Source organism: Cervus elaphus, chromosome 12 (genome assembly GCF_910594005.1).
Source record: "Cervus elaphus chromosome 12, mCerEla1.1, whole genome shotgun sequence".
NCBI lineage: Eukaryota > Metazoa > Chordata > Mammalia > Artiodactyla > Cervidae > Cervus > Cervus elaphus.
Window position 1 is genome coordinate 3,057,172 of NC_057826.1, and position 16,408 is coordinate 3,073,579.

At 37.3% G+C, this 16,408-nt stretch overlaps 1 protein-coding gene and 1 non-coding gene across 6 annotated transcripts in view; both read left to right on the forward strand.

The window, feature by feature from the left end:
* The window catches only part of EML5 (EMAP like 5), a 151,215-nt gene that overhangs the window by 79,850 nt on the left and 54,957 nt on the right, over positions 1-16,408 (forward strand). For all 5 annotated transcript variants that reach the window (XM_043918982.1, XM_043918983.1, XM_043918984.1 and 2 more), the window contains exons 17-21: positions 832-932; positions 5,813-6,015; positions 6,650-6,761; positions 8,049-8,176; positions 11,642-11,783. In XM_043918982.1, coding sequence (XP_043774917.1) covers positions 832-932; positions 5,813-6,015; positions 6,650-6,761; positions 8,049-8,176; positions 11,642-11,783 — 686 coding nt within the window. The remainder of the gene's footprint in view (positions 1-831; positions 933-5,812; positions 6,016-6,649; positions 6,762-8,048; positions 8,177-11,641; positions 11,784-16,408) is intronic.
* LOC122705924 lies at positions 373-479 on the forward strand. Its single transcript, XR_006344196.1, has one exon. It is a non-coding gene; the product is annotated as a U6 spliceosomal RNA (small nuclear RNA).

Below are 16,408 nucleotides of genomic sequence, written 5' to 3' on the forward strand. Positions count from 1 at the left end.
TCTAAAATACCCACTTACGGATAGGTAGAGTGAATTTCACTATTCTGTAGTCATTTGAAAACATAAAATGCTCCTGTATTTGAGTGACAGGAGATATGTATACACATATCACAAAGAAGCGATAGATTGTTTTCTGTTGTAGTTTTCATTTCCTGAATTTCTACAGTGAGCATTAGTATTTCTGTAATAGTAAAAATATTAAAAATTGCTTTAAAGGAGGAAATAACAGTGTCAGAGACTATTTTTTAACTTCCTGTTCCCTAAAGTTATACATAAAGCATTTTTAAAATACAGATAAATGCTTTTCTCATACTATATAAGCAGTACACAGATGAAAGATAGTTTAAGAGGACTTTGTAAAGATTATATTAAGTGCTCGCTTCAGCAGCACGTATACTAAAATTGGAACGATACAGAGAAGATTAGCATGGCCCCTGCGCAAGGATGACACGCAAATTCGTGAAGTGTTCCATATTTTTAAAAAAGTTTACTGAGGAAAAAAAAAGATTATATTAAACTATAACTGAGTAATATAAAAAATTTTTTCTTTAACTCATTTATGCCACAAATGACATTTTCTCTACACAGTACTATAGTAGATGCCATCCAAAGTTCAGTTCTCACTGTTCCTGTCTTTTAAGATTCTGTTGAGAAGAGTTAGTAAATTAAAATAATGACAGAATAACAAATGTACAAAAGCATGATTACATAGCCCAAACCTAGTGGGCCAAGCATTTAATAATGGAGTAAAAAGATAGAGTATGGACTAGGCAAAAGGTTATTACAGGAGAAATTTATCTTTGGCATTAAACATTTCTGTATTTATTTCAGAGGAAGTAAAGATAAGATTTTTGTTGTAAAAATGAATCCGTACGTGCCTGATAAATTAATGACAGCTGGAATTAAACACATAAAATTTTGGCGTAGAGCAGGTAAGGAAGTGCTTCTTTTTTGTTCCTTTGAAATTTTAAGTAACTGTTACTTTTGAAAGTGATTTGATTAAGTGCAATGTGGTATTGAAGTCTGGAGTTCAGTCAGTAGTAACGTATCAAAAATGTTGGTTTTTCAGTTTTGACAAGTAGTCTGCAGTATATTAAGATGTTAATGTTATGGGAAACTAGGTGGGTGAGAAGTATATGAGGACACTTTGTGTTATCTTTGCATCTTTTATGAAAATCTAAAATTATCCAAAATGAAAAGTTTATTTTAAAAAACAATCCACAGTTTTCTTGATATATTTTAAACAAATATTTTATCATCATTTATTGACTGCACTGATATAGTGTTCATATTTGCAAAAGAATGTAATTTATGAAATTAAGTGATGTCCAGACTTCCTTCTTCTGTTAAAGACATGTTTTGTAGACCTAACTGAAAATGAAAAATGTTCTCAAGATTGTTTCTGTGCTATAAAATGATATAGAAATAGAATGTTTTATATTACCTTAATAATTTAGTAAATTACTGACAGTAGAAGTTCACATTTTAAAATTAAAAAGTCTCTTTTCCAGATCATATAGTGTACCTATAAGTTCCAGCAATTTGACAAAGTCTCAGTACACTTAAACTTTTCGGATAAAATGTGAAGTTATAGAGAGGAGTGAAGCACAGGTTAGAAAAGAATAGGCTTGGTGAAGATACTTCCCAGGTTGAATTGGCTTTCAAATTGTTAACTACTTTGAACATGAATCTATCTTCAGATTTGAATTTAATATTTTATCACAAATTCACTGTATCATAGTGTTCTATTAATACATTTGCAAAGTGAAAAGTATTTTCACATTTGTAATTTTCATTCCCATATGTTTAAACAAAACTTTTGAGTGTCTTAGTAACTTGAAATTGCAAATACCCAGCAAGGCAAGTAATGGTTATTATTGCAGTATTGAAAAAAATTAAACTATAAATTTGTTGGAAATAAGAGACTTAAAGCATATATTTAAAATGAAAAGACTTGCAATTGAATATGGTTTTTCCTTAATTTTGATTAGACATAAAGTAGACCTGAAACTGAACCACGAAAGGATCAATGTTAAGATTTTGGTGCATTTCAGCATTCCTCACTTTTGGGGTTCTGATTCAGAGTTCACTAGTCAACCGGAAAATAAGTAAACCACTTTATTAATCTGAATAAATGCTATCTGACTATCTTCTAAATGCATAGCTTTGTGTAAACGAAGTTAAAGATGACTTAGGACTGAAACTGAAAGGGCTTCTTACCTCCTGTCCCAGACACAGTCTTAGAGAAGTTTACTCTAAGGAGTTTGAACTGTCTTCCATGGCTGGTGGGGCCGGCCACTGGGAGTTTCTAAATGCAGCAGTGACATGAGCTTGTACAGTATGGACATTCTGTGCTGTGTGTATCAGGAATCTCAGTCATGATCATCTAAAGCAGAGGTGGAAAATACTGTAACTGGCCAAATAGTAAATATTTTAGACTTTTCAGACCCAGAGACAAAAATCGAGAATATGATGTAGGAACTTACAGGACAAGAGAGAAAACTCCTACCCAGGTGAGTTTCCTTACCCAGTTTGTACCCAGTTGCCATCAGCTAGAGACATTCCCTGCAAGCCCGGTGGCGAACAGGACTGGCAGGTTGGGCTGGAGGGACCGTGGTCAGCCTCACCCTGACCTGGTGACAGTGTTGCTCGTGTGTCTTCTTGCGGAGAGCAGTGCCTTCTCAGATTGGGCAGACGCCCAGAGGCAAGGTCATTCTGGGACTGTGATTTCACTGCTAAGGGCCCAGCGGTTGCTGGAGTCAAGTTCTCAGCTCACGGATGTGACCCACTCAGGGCCACGGCAGTTGCTAGTTGGCAGCCAAAAGTTAGGGAGGCAGGCTCGGGGAGCAGAGCAGGACAGACGTCATCCCTGCAGCTGTGCTTCCCTGGGCACCATTCAAAAGCAGGTGGTGGCAGGATTTGCCGTGCAGCCCATAGCTTGCTGGCCCTGCCCTGAATGGACAAGTGCGCTCTAGTGAAAGCCAGTCCTTTCCACGTGCGCACTAGATCCTGTCTCTCACCCATGGCTCCAGCTCTCCTTCGCTTTCTGTCCCGTATCATCAGTTTCCCTCTCTGCTCTTTCCCTTTAGCATACACTTGTGGTGTAATTGCTCCGTCTTAAACAAAACAGGAACCCTTTTTGAGCTCTACCCTCTGGTTGCTAATCAATTTCTCTTCTAATCTACGTACTAAAACATGTCCAAATAGTTATTTACACTTCATACACTGTTTTTGTTTGTTTTTTAATTTATGTGGTTGCACCAGATCTTACTTGCAGCATGCAGGTTCTAGTTCCCTGACCAGGCATCATACCCAGGCCACGTGCATTGGGAGTGCAGTCTTAACCACTGGACCACCAGGGAAGTCCCTCTTTACACTTTAAATTTGCTCTTTATCTTCTCCTTCTTTTGAGAGAAGTGTAATCTGTTTTCTCCCCCTCACCACTTGACTTTAACTGCCCTTGCAAGTGCATAGTATTTTTCCTTTGGAAAAATGGGCAGAACATAATCAATAGGTAATGAATGACCAATAAGGACCAAGTGTTGTTGAAAGGCGAGGAGGCACAGGAACTCTCTTCACCACTAGTGGGACTATACATTGTTACATCAACTTTAGAGGATAGTGTGGTAGCAGAGAAGCTCTCATCTCTTTGCTGTTCTTTTGCAGATACTCTATGACCATTCCTAAGCAATCCTAGAGAACCTCTTGCACTTTTATAGAAAAGGCCATTGCAAGAATGTTTAGAGCAGCTTTGTTTTCAATAGCCAAATCTTGGAAACAGCTTTATTCAGTCCCCATTAATAGGAAAATGTTATATGGAATATAAAATGTTATGATGGAATGCTATATAGTTATGAAAATGAGGTTTCTAGGGGTAAAACTCCATTGCAAATCGTTGGTAAAAAGAGTAGGTTTCAAAAGAAGACATATAGGATGATATTTATGGAAAATTTTAAACATGAAAAAAGATATATTTCCTAAGAATGCATAAATAAGTAGTAAAATATGTGTAAAGGAATGTGTGAGAATAATCATCGTCACATTCAGAATAGTAGGAGCGGTGAAGAAAGGAGATGGGATTAGCGTACATTTTGGTTGTTGTAGTAATTTTGTGTAAGTTGATAATGGATATAGAAGAGTTTGTTGTACTTTTTTTATTATTTTTTTTATCTCTTTTATTAACTTTTTATTTTGTATTAGGGTGTAGCTGATTAACAGTATTTTTAACTGAAGGTTTATGTAGTCTAATCAATAACAAGAAATACATATTGATTTATAATTTTAAACTTTGATTAGTAAGATTGATAACACATAATATAGAGTGTTAGTTTTAAGAAGATGCAGTCATCTTGTAACTTTAATGATACAATATTTTGATTCTCTTTGTCCCTTTGTCATATATCAGTTGAATGTATTTATATGGGTATTTTCTGAGGGGTTTTTTTTTTCATTTATTTTTATTAGTTGGAGGCCAATTATTTTACAATATTGTAGTGGTTTTTGCCATACATTGACATGAATCAGCCATGGATTTACCTGTGTTCCCCATCCTGATACCCCCTCCCACCTCCCTCCCCATCCCATCCCTCTGGGTCATCCCAGTGCACCAGCCCCAAGCACTTGTCTCATGCATCCAACCTGGGCTGGTGATCTGTTTCACACTTGATAGTATACATGTTTCGATGCTGTTCTCTCGAAACATCCCACCCTCACCTTCTCCCACAGAGTCCAAAGATCTGTTCTATACAGCTGTGTCTCTTTTTCTGTCTTGCATATAGGGTTATTGTTACCATCTTTCTAAATTCCATATATATGAGTTAGTATACTGTATTGGTGTTTATCTTTCTGGCTTACTTCACTCTGTATAATGGGCTCCAGTTTCATCCATCTCATTAGAACTGATTCATATGTATTCTTTTTATGGCTGAGTAATATTCCATGGTGGATATGTGCCACAGCTTTCTTATCCATTCATCTGCTGATGGGCATCTAGGTTGCTTCCATGTCCTGGCTATTATAAACAGTGCTGCGATGAACATTGGGGTGCACGTGTCTCTTTCAGATCTGGTTTCCTCAGTGTGTATGCCCAGAAGTGGGATTGCTGGGTCATATGGCAGTTCTATTTCCAGTTTTTTAAGAAATCTCTGCACTGTTCTCCATAGTGGCTGTACTAGTTTACATTCTCACCAACAGTGTAAGAGGGCTCCCTTTTCTCCACACCCTCTCCAGCATTTATTGCTTGTAGACTTTTGGATAGCAGCCATCCTGACTGGCGTGTAATGGTACCTCATTGTGGTTTTGATTTGCATTTCTCTGATAATGAGTGACGTTGAGCATCTTTTCATGTGTTAGCCATCTGTATGTCTTCTTTGGAGAAATGTCTGTTTAGATCTTTGGCCCATTTTTTGATTGGGTCATTTATTTTTCTGGAATTGAGCTGCAGGAGTTGCTTGTATATTTTTGAGGTTAATCCTTCGTCTGTTTCTTCGTTTTTTTTTTATTACTTTTTGTATTAACTCTGTGATATATAATTTTCTTAAAAATTAATCAAAAGATGGATTTGAACTGACTTTGAGTATATATTTTTGTTTATCCAAAAACTATGACCTCATGCCCCCCTGGGTATGGCTGCCTCAGCCACGAAGGATGTTGTCCGGCTCACTGACTGAGGCACCTGTATTTTCCTGTTTAACTCCCCTGACTGCTATGTGTCTTTCTCTTTAAACAAGAAAAACAGCAGAGAAGAAATTTTATGGCTTTGTATTTTACACGTTTTGAAAGTGGTACTTTCATAATATTTTTTATGAACCAGGGGGAGGATTGATTGGAAGAAAAGGCTACATAGGCACACTGGGGAAAAATGACACAATGATGTCTGCAGTATATGGATGGACTGAAGAGATGGCTTTTTCTGGAACATCCACAGGAGACGTGTGTATCTGGCGAGACATCTTTCTTGTAAAGACAGTTAAAGCACATGATGGACCAGTGTTCAGTATGCATGCATTGGAAAAAGTAAGTCACCTAAATAAATTCTGAATTAAACGTAGTTGACCATGGAATGCAGAACATTTTCACAAGTACAAGAGCACTACCTTTCTACTTAGCTGAGCTACCCAATGATATGTGAGCTGGAGTCTTCCTGACCTAAAATAAGGTCTGGGTTCAAACTCCTGAACCCAGAATAGAATATGTCTGCTGTTAAAAAAATTTTTAACTTATTAATAGTATTTATTAATCACTTACTATGTGTCGAAAATTGTTTAAGTGTTTTATATGTTGTCACCATATCCTGTGAGGTAGCTATTATTACTGTCCCTGCTTTTTAAAGGATGGAATTATGAAGCCTCCAGGTGAAGGTGGTAGAGCTACTTTATGGTTCCAGATTGGAAGCTGCTTTTAAAGTCCTAGTCTAAAAGTAAAATGTTTTGTGTCACTGTAAATATTTTTACAGATTCCATGTTGATGTTTAAAAAATGTAATGGATTCTATGTTTATTTGTTTTTTACATTTTGGCTGTAAATTTTTGGCTTTTACAATTTTTGGCTGTAAATTTTGTTTTCTCTAGAGTTTTTCTTTATAAAGGAAGATGATTATTCTAAAAATACTTAGACTTTTATTAATGTATTTAAACCTTTCACTTTCATAGGGGTTCGTAACTGGAGGGAAAGATGGGGTAGTCGCCCTTTGGGATGACTCCTTTGAAAGATGTCTCAAGACCTACGCTATAAAAAGAGCTGCTTTGGCCCCAGGATCTAAAGGTAAGGTTTGAGATTTGCGGATTTGTTGGAAAAAAGATTAATTGCTCATTAACATGGTGACCACTGAGGTGGAGCACATGGGTACAGTTTTCCTTCTTTACCAGACATGCATCAGCATTCAGTATTAAAAAGAGAAGCTACTTACCTGGATCGCAGAATCATTGCTGTCCTTTCAAAATCTATTCTCAGTGACACACATAGTAAAACGTAAACAAATACAAGATGGTTGTTTTTAACATTTGTAATTTTTCAAAGTAAGTCGCCATGTGACTGTCACATTTACCACCAGTCAGAGATTTGTTTTCAGACTTGGCCTTTTGTTTCGCTGTAGAGTTTTGTTGACCCTCCCTCTCTCACCCTTCCTTTAACCTTTCTCATAGTGCATCAAGGCACTGCAGCGTTCTGTCTCTGACCTCCAGGCCTGGCTATCTGCCATCATTTGTCCTAGAGTTTCCCCTTTCCCCACCCTCCCATCTCCTACAGTTACCTTCCCAGGTGACACAGTGGCAAAGAATGCGCCTGCCAGTGCAGGAGACACATGAGACATGGGTTCAATCCCTGAGTCAGGAAGATCCCCTGGAGAAGGAAATGGCAACCCACTCCAGTATTCTTATCTGGGAAATCCCATGGACAGAGGAGCCTGGCGGTCCAGAGGAGTCCATGGGGTTGCAAAGAGTCGGAGATGACAGCATATACGCACGCATACTCATTTTTCAGATCTCAAACACTGTTTCTTCTAGAATGCTTCCTTACACTCCCATCTCCTCCCACCTCAAAAAAGGCTTAATTCTCTTTTTTTCACTGTTCAATATGTTCCTCACACAGGATCTGTTTTCCTCATTGTATGCTCTGTGAGGGCAGGCGCTTGGCTCTGTCATATTTACCAGTATATCTCTGAAGCCTGTCGAGGGCACAGTAAACATAAATGAATTCATCTTAAGTCGAGTTGAATTAAAATTACTAACCAGAATATTGTGCATGCTCCTAAGATGGGCAGGAGGTGGGTGAGGGGCAAATAAAAAAGGAAAAAAAACAGTCATCAGACTGGTAGTAGAGGATCTGGGATAATATATAATGGGATCGCAGTATATAAGTGGTTCTCACTTTTGAGGTTAGTAAATTGAATGATTGGGGAAAATGTGGTACATTTATTAGAATATTTAAGATATAGGAGAAAGCAGCCTTGTAACATGATTTGCATTGTCAAAATATTATCACTGGCAGCATATACATCCTTGTATTATATTAACTTCATACCTAGAAGAACATCTCCATTTAACATTTTAGGTCTTCTCTTGGAAGATAACCCATCTATACGTGCCATATCATTAGGACATGGTCATATTTTAGTTGGCACAAAGAATGGTGAAATACTAGAAGTGGATAAAAGTGGCCCAATAACACTTCTGGTCCAGGTAATTTTAAATGTTAATGTGTTTTACCCCCCTTTGTATACAATCAGTTCAATACCTAAGAGCCAAAAGTTGACAGTGGTGAAAAATACTGTTAAATTATTTAGGGAAATACTTGTTAATGTTAATATTTGCAAAAAAAATTTAATTATAGCTAAATAAGTAGTATCAGTAAATAATATGCACTTTATCATGTGGAATAATTACGAGTATTTTCAGTTATTTATTACAAAGCAAACCTGTAGAAAGAAAAGCTAGTTGTAGTTAATTTAACGCAGTCCATATATTTTATATTTTATTTCTTTGAAATATATTTGTTGAACCTAAGGCAGTTATTTTTCTATGAAACTCTTTAGTTCATTCTTTCTCAAGTTTCTAACTTAGAAATGTGTGCCAAAATTTTACTCCTGAAAACATTTATGAGTGAAAATATGCTAATAATTTTGAAAATCCAGAAGTACAAACTTGTGTGGTAGAAATAGAAAATGAAATAGAAGAATTAGCTAATCCTTAACATTTCTATCAGGAATGCTATATTAACATTTCTATCAGGAATGCTAATGCTCTATCAGTTTACATTTCCTACACATGTTACGGGTTTTGATACTATAAGGCATAGCAGGTGAGGCAGGATCTGCCCTAATGGAAAATTGTCCTCATGCAACTGTGTGTAGTAACACCCTTTGAGTTTTGTCTTTCACCCTGAAAAAGAATTGTGTTCTTTCTTAATGCGGACTGATTTCTTCCAACTCCTGATTCATTCCTGTTAAGTCACCAAAGAGCATGTGTAGATGAAAACACTGTGGTTTAATGCTAACAGACTGTCCTAATGTAACAAGGAGAATTTGTAAGCAAAGAGCAAAACATTTTATGTCAGATTACCTGTGAAACCTTCATGTCTTACCTTTTAGTTTCAGTCATATGGTATTCCTTTAAAGTAAAAAGATGTTGGAGTCATGGTGTTTAACATATTTATGATCTCCTGGAAAATATTTACACAGATACACTTTTACAGATGAATCCATATATGGGCTTGTTCAAAACTACAGACAGTTTCATAATTGTAAGAAAAGATTTTTAGAAGTAATATATGATATCTTACTGTTTTCTAATACTTATTATAGGGTTAAAGATTTCAAATATCTACTGTCCCCTAAATGTCAGAAATAAGACAAGCATACCAGGTCTCATCATTACTTTCCAACACTGTGTGTGAGGTCTGAGCCAACCCAGTAAAACAGAACATAAAAGGTGTGTGTATTAGAAACACATGGGTGACACTGGATGGTGTCGGTGTCTGTAAGATGTTATAACTCTACGCCCTGAATGCTCACGAGAATAAACTGGAAACTGTTGTGACTGACTAAGCCCTTAAGCGTTTGTGCACAGTCAGCGTGTGACAGTCAGTGGTGTTTCTGCAGGTCAGCAATGACCGGCTATAGCTTGTGACGCAAAAATGGTGCTCACAGAGAAAACTGCATAGTGACCAGAAGTAAAGACGGCTAAAAAATGCAAGACCTCTGTTAAGAAAGCTATACCACTTACTAAAGATAGAAAAGGCTTAGAAGTGAGTAATTCAGTATGGTCCTAATCCAGATCCTAATGAGGTTTTTCACAAATGCTGGAAAGGTTTTTTTAATCATCTAAAGAGAAACTATTTAAAAGTAGTCAAAAAGTTTTTTGGGGAAACTTTCCATGCTATAAATAAAGATAATATAAAACTATAATAATTTAAAGTGTGGGAATATATGTACACCACAGAAGTGCATTCCTATATGTACCAAAAACCCATGTTCAACTGTGTTTGTAGCGGCAGTATTCTGTGAATCAGTTTGTGGACTAGTGCCTCTTAACAGTATTAAATCTTCTGATCCATGAACATGGATCTCTCTATTTATTTAGATCTTTTTAAGCTTTTTTCAACAGTGTTTTTTAGTTTTCAGTGTACATGTCTGTATTTTGTTTAAATAACCTCATATATTCCAAGAGTTTTTTTGGTAATTTTTTTAGGATTTTTTGCATACTGTATAAGATCATGTCATCTGCAAATAGAGATAGTTTACTTCTCCCTTTTCAATCTAGATGCCTGTTATTTATTTTTCTTTCCTAATTATCCTGCCTGGAACTGCCAGTACTATGTTGAACAAAAGTAATGAGAGTAAACATCCTTGTCTTGTTGCTGATTTTAGGGAAGAAGCATCCAGATTTGTCCTCAACTTAAGCAGCCTCTTCCCATCTATGAGATTTTCCTGTTCTCCGTGACTGCAGTTTAGCCTTGTCCAGGGAGTCTCGGCCTTCTCCCGGCCTCCTTCCATCACAACCTCTGTTGTTTGTGAGGGCGCCCTCAGCCTCAGCTCCCCCACCTGCAGTAGATGAAGTCAGCTCCTCTGAGAGGAAGCTGGACGCTGTGTCACGTCTGGCTTCTCCCTTCAGGAAAAATATCTGACCCAGGGCTCTGGAGCTGAGGGTGAAAACAGTGGAATGCTTCTGTTTTCTGAGTGTCCTTTGCTTTAGATGTGAGTGCCCACTCGTGTGAAGGGAGCAGTAGCCTCAGCCCTTCTTGGGTTGACTTTGAGGCCCCGGTGTTCTCACCGGCCACTACCTTAGGCTCACCTAAGGTTGAGCCTCCATCTCAGAACCGGGAGTGAGGGGGGAGCGCGTGCCTCTCAGCGGTGATCAGCGGGAGCTGAGCCTGAGTAACAGGGAGCTGGGAGCAGGTGGAGGACGCGGACACCTGCCCTGTGTGGGAGGAGGCTCCCAGCTCGTGGCTGGAGAGAGAGTGCCCTGGTCCTCGGTTCCATCAGTCTGGTGGGGAGGGTCCGTGTCAGTGAATAGGGAGGACAAGAGTGCGTATCAGTTCAGATACAGCAGACTTGCTGTTCTTACTGAATTTTAGCAGGTTTTCTGAGGTAAATGTTTCTTCTTTGTTTTATCTCCTTGAAACTGTTTCCAGAGACTTAATTTTTTAAAAACAATTTCTATCACTTTCACTGGTGCACCAGTCTGCAGTATTACTTACTCTGTCATGCAGAAAGTCCCTCACCTGTGGCAGTCATTAGCATTCCGGGGCAGCCAGTTCCTATTTTCTCTGCCCTATACATGTTATATGGAGAAGGAAATGGCAACCCACTCCAGTATTCTTGCTTGGAGAATCCCATGGACAGAGGAGCCTGGCAGGCTACACTCCATGGGGTCGCAAGAGTCGGACACGACTTAGCAACTAAACCACCACCATACATGTGATAAGATTTTGAAGCTAATTTCAATAGTAACTTGATTATATTGTAACTGTGAAGATAAAGTTGTTACAAAGATATTGTAAGGTGTGTTCCAAAGAGAAAAGTGTACTAGAGTTATCTGTTATTCATTATCCTATCATTATCATATATTATTGAATGTTGTTTTTATTTTTCTTCTGAATACAAGTATCTTTAGGTTGAAATGATCTTAACTATGTTTCCTTTTCAGGGACACATGGAAGGAGAGGTGTGGGGTTTGGCTACACATCCTTATCTGCCCATCTGTGCTACTGTTAGTGATGATAAGACCTTGAGAATATGGGATCTCTCTCCTAGTCATTGTATGTTGGCCGTCCGAAAACTTAAAAAGGGTAAGTGCCTTGGAGACTTGAGCATAGATCAAATTGTCACAGTTTTCTAACCCTCACAAATGTAAGAAAACAATAGTAAATGTATAAAAAATGCTTTAAATATTTATTCTGTATCTGCTTGCTCATAATGGTATATAAAGAAAATTAATTATACCCAGTCTTTGCTTTATGGGACCTTCCCTGATCATGCCTATCCTGAGTCAGTTTTCCATATCATTTTGGAAAAAAGAATATGAGATGAAAACAGAAGCTAAGCTTTCTACCCTTTATGACTATGGACTAATTTAGAATCAGAAACTAAGAAAGCCTTAACTTAAAAGAGGGTAGCAGAGTTGGGAGGAGGATATTTTATTTTATATTGTTTTATTATTATTTTTTGGCTACGTTGCACAGCATGTGGGATCTTACGGCTCAGGGATTCCCTGAAACAGACTCTGAACCGCTGGACGGCCAGGGAAGTCCCTAGAGGAGGATATTTTAGAATGAAACAGAATTGAGTACATTTGTAGGATACCCTGTCAATATAGAACAACGAAAAGTTCAACTGTTGGAGCAAGATTTTTACTATTAGGCTAGATGAGCTTCAGATTTCTTGGGAAAGTGGTAGAGAATATTATTTGGAGTGTGGGGGTATTTTAGGAGGAGCTCTAGCTGGAAAAGCTGGGAGTTGTGACGAAGAAATGCGATAGAGTACACAGATAGAGGAAGGAATTCCCTAGCAGTGGTGTAGGAACCAGGCTGAAGTTAGGCAGCTTGCTGTAATTCATTCAGCTGATTGATTTTTACCTCCTTCTGTTGACTTAAAAGAGTCAGTTCTCTTTCTCTAGTGCCGTTGTCCTGTATGCCTAACTGAACATCTGAAGTGGAACACTGGGACTCCAGTCACTGTCCTTCCCCTACCCCTTTTTCTGTTAATTATTGATCTCTACATTTTCATTCTCTGGTGTGTGTGTATGCACATGCCTACACAAACTGTATTTATTTTTCTCAGAAACTAGTGAGAATCACCAGTGGTTTTATACATGAACTTTCAGTGTGAACGGTCGTAGTTAGATTCCAAAACCACAATCACATCTTTGTGCATAGAAAACCACTGTGTCAAAATTCTTTCCTTCCCAAGTCCATTGGATGTCCTGACCAGTCGAATTCAGAACACACTTACCTATCAGATTTTCTTTCTTTTTTTAAATTGAGATTTAATTGATGCACAACTTTACCTTGGTTTCAGGTGTACAACATGTTGATCCAATATTTGTAAATATTGTGAAATAATCACCATAACATCACTACACATACTTACAAAACTTTTTTATTATGATGAACACTCTTAAGACCTGTTTTCTCAGAAACTTCCAGATATGCAATGCAGTATAACCAGCTGTAGTCACCACGCTGTACATGCCACCTCCACGACTTATTTTCTTTATAGCTTATTTCTTTATAGTTTACGCCATTTGACCCCCTTTACCCATCTTACCCAGTCCCCCGCCCCCACCACCAGCAGCCCAGTCTGTTCTCTGTGTCTCTGAGCTTTTTTCTTTGATTCCATGTGTAAGTGGGATATAGTTTTTGTGTTTCTGTGTCTGATTTATTTCACCTAGCACAATGCCCTCAAGATCCATCCGTGTCGTTGCAAATGGCAAGAGTTTATTCTTTTTACTGGCTGAATAATGTTAGTGTGTATGCGTGTGTATCATGTACATGTATATACATACAGACAGATCTACACCACGTGTCCACATTTTCTTTATCCTTTAATCCTTTTATTCTTTAATCGCTGGTGGCTCAGATGGTAAAGCATCTGCCTGCAGTGCAGGAGACCCAGGTTCCATACCTGGGTCAGGAAGATCTCCTAGAGAAGGAAATGGCAACCCACTCCAGTATTCTTGCCTGGGAAATTCCATGGACAGAGGAGCCTGGTAGACTCCATAATGAAGATTTGTTGGAAATTCTCTCATCTTCCTCTGAATGAACCAGTAGTGTATAAGAATAGGGTAGTGGGAATGGTCTATTCTAACAGAAGTATTTTATCACTGATACTGCAGTTCTTTAAAAGCAAATCAGTTTTATTCAGTTTTTCATTGTTGTTTTTAAATTTTTGATTGGCATCTATTACCACTCAGGGTGAACTGTCACTGCTGCCCTACCCTTGGTATACTGCTAGTCTGAACATGTTTTGATTCTTTTTATTCTCATTTCTTGAGTGCTAATTTAACTGCTTCTAGAGTTCTTGACTCAGAGTTATTATTCCAATGGTTTTCATTGTTCTCTTTTACATTTTTTCAATAGTTTTGAGGTTTAATAATATTGTGCATGTATGTGGTCTATTACTTATTTAGGATTTGTTGTGTTTTCTGAATCTTTGGATTTATGTCATGTATTAGACCAGAAAAATTGTCTCCCAGTATTACTGGCTCCTTCTAGAAGTAGATCTTTGTATTAGGTTGTTGAGAAGAGTCATAATACTGTATTTTTGTTCTTCAATATTCTTCTATAATAACTTTTATTTTTACTTCATCATCATTAATTCAACAGAAAAACAAGTGGATTTTTATAACTTTAAAGAGACATGTGATTTTATGCTGATTGACTTAATTATAACAGAATACTGACATAATGGTTTAAATATTGTAAAACACAGTTATTTCTTTTAAACATTCAGTAAGCAAATGCTGTTTTCTTCAGAAAATGAATATGCAAATATTATGATCCTGAGGCTTAACATTATAGTTAATACAAACTAGAATTTTTCCAAATAATTCAGTTTTATGGTAACTAGGTATAAAAATAACCAGAAGTATAAATATGCAACATGAATTAATGTCTGTATTCTTAATATCTGTAAAATAAATATTTGCCAGTCTTTGCAATTTTCTGTATAGGGATATATTGGGAATGTCCTGTTTAAAACTTGTATCTGTGGCTTTAGCTTTTAATTATAATCAAACCTGAATGTTTTTCCACTACCCCAACCCCACCCCACCACCCCTTTGTAACTGTTATCTGTTCTCTGTATCATTTCATGTACCTTTTGGCCATTTGTATATCTTCTTTAGAAAAATATCAGTTCAGTATTTGTTCATTTTTAAATCAATGTGGATTTTTTCTATTGAGTTTTGTGAGTTCTTTATTCATTTTGGATGTATAGCCCCTTATCTGATATATGATTTGCAGTTATTTTTCCCATTCAGTAGGTTGCTTTTCCATTTTGTTGCTGATTTCCTTTCCTGTGTAGAAGCTTTATAGTTTGATGTCATGTCACTTGTTCATTTTGTTGTTGTTGTTTTTGCTTTTGTTGTCGGGATCAAAAAATTATTTCCAAGATCTCTGTCAAGGAGCTTACCACCTAAGTTTTCCTCTAGGAATTCTTTGGTTCCTTATCTTATATTTTAAGTCTTCAATCCATATAGAGTTAATTTTTGTTTGTGTGTTAGATAGTGATCCAGTTTCATTCTTTTGCGTGTGACATTCTAGTCTCCCAGCACAATTTATTGAAGAGGCTCTCCTTTCTCCATTGTACATTCTTGACTTCTTTGGTAAATTAACTGACCATATGTACATGGGTTTATTTCTGGGCTCTCTATTCTTTTCCATTATTATGTGTGTCTGTTTTTATGCCAATATCATGCTGTTTTAATTACTGTAGCTTTGTAACATAGTTTGAAATCAGAGAGAGTGAGGTCTTCAATTTTGTTGTTCTTTCTCAAGATTGCTTTGGCTACTTGGAGTATTTTGTAGTACCATCCAAATTTTAAGATGGTTAGTTCTGTATCTGACAAATGCCAGTGGAATTTTTATAGGGACTATTTTCAATCTTTAGATTGCTTTGGGTAGTGTGGATTTTTACTAATGAGCATGGATTGTCACGTCTGTTGATAACCATTCTAAAGTTCTATGGGATCTGTGGGTTCAATTCTGTGCCTTCTAGGCCCTCAGCCTCTTTATCATCCAGTGTAGTTTGTTTCAAAATAAGAATTCATCATCATACATATTTTTGTTTTGCACATTTCAAAGCAAACTGTCAACTAGTTATTTTATCTCTTATAGCAAAATTGCCTCACAATCAGTTATGTGGTGAATATGTTTGTGGCAAAATGTCTATGACAAAGTAGCTAACAGCAAAAATACTTAACACAATTAGATATAATAGTGAGAAGAGTGACTCCCACCTCAACTTCTTGATTTCTAGACCCATGGATTCTGACTTTGAGGTAGACAGCACCATATAATGATCTGTGCTTTAAAGCATACATTGCATCCTGTAACACAAAACCCTGGTCTTTCAGGATTTTGCTTGTAAAAGATTCTATAAATCAGTTTTCAGTAAGCCTTTCCATCATTTTGTTAGTTGCCCTCTGTGGGTGACGAGGGTATGTGATAAAAATTCCATAGCTAATTCCATAGGTATGAGCCTAACACTGCACATCCTTCACTATGAAAGAGCTCCTTGGTTAGCACCTTGGAATTTGGTGATGGTGGGTTAGGCATCCTGGCCGTGGAGAGCGGTGCTAGCAGAAGCTCTGTGGATAGGGAGCGTGAATCTGAAAGTCACGTCTGTCCCAGTGAGGATGACTCTGTCCTCTCCATAATGGAATAGGCTCAGTGTAATTGGCTTGCCACCAGAT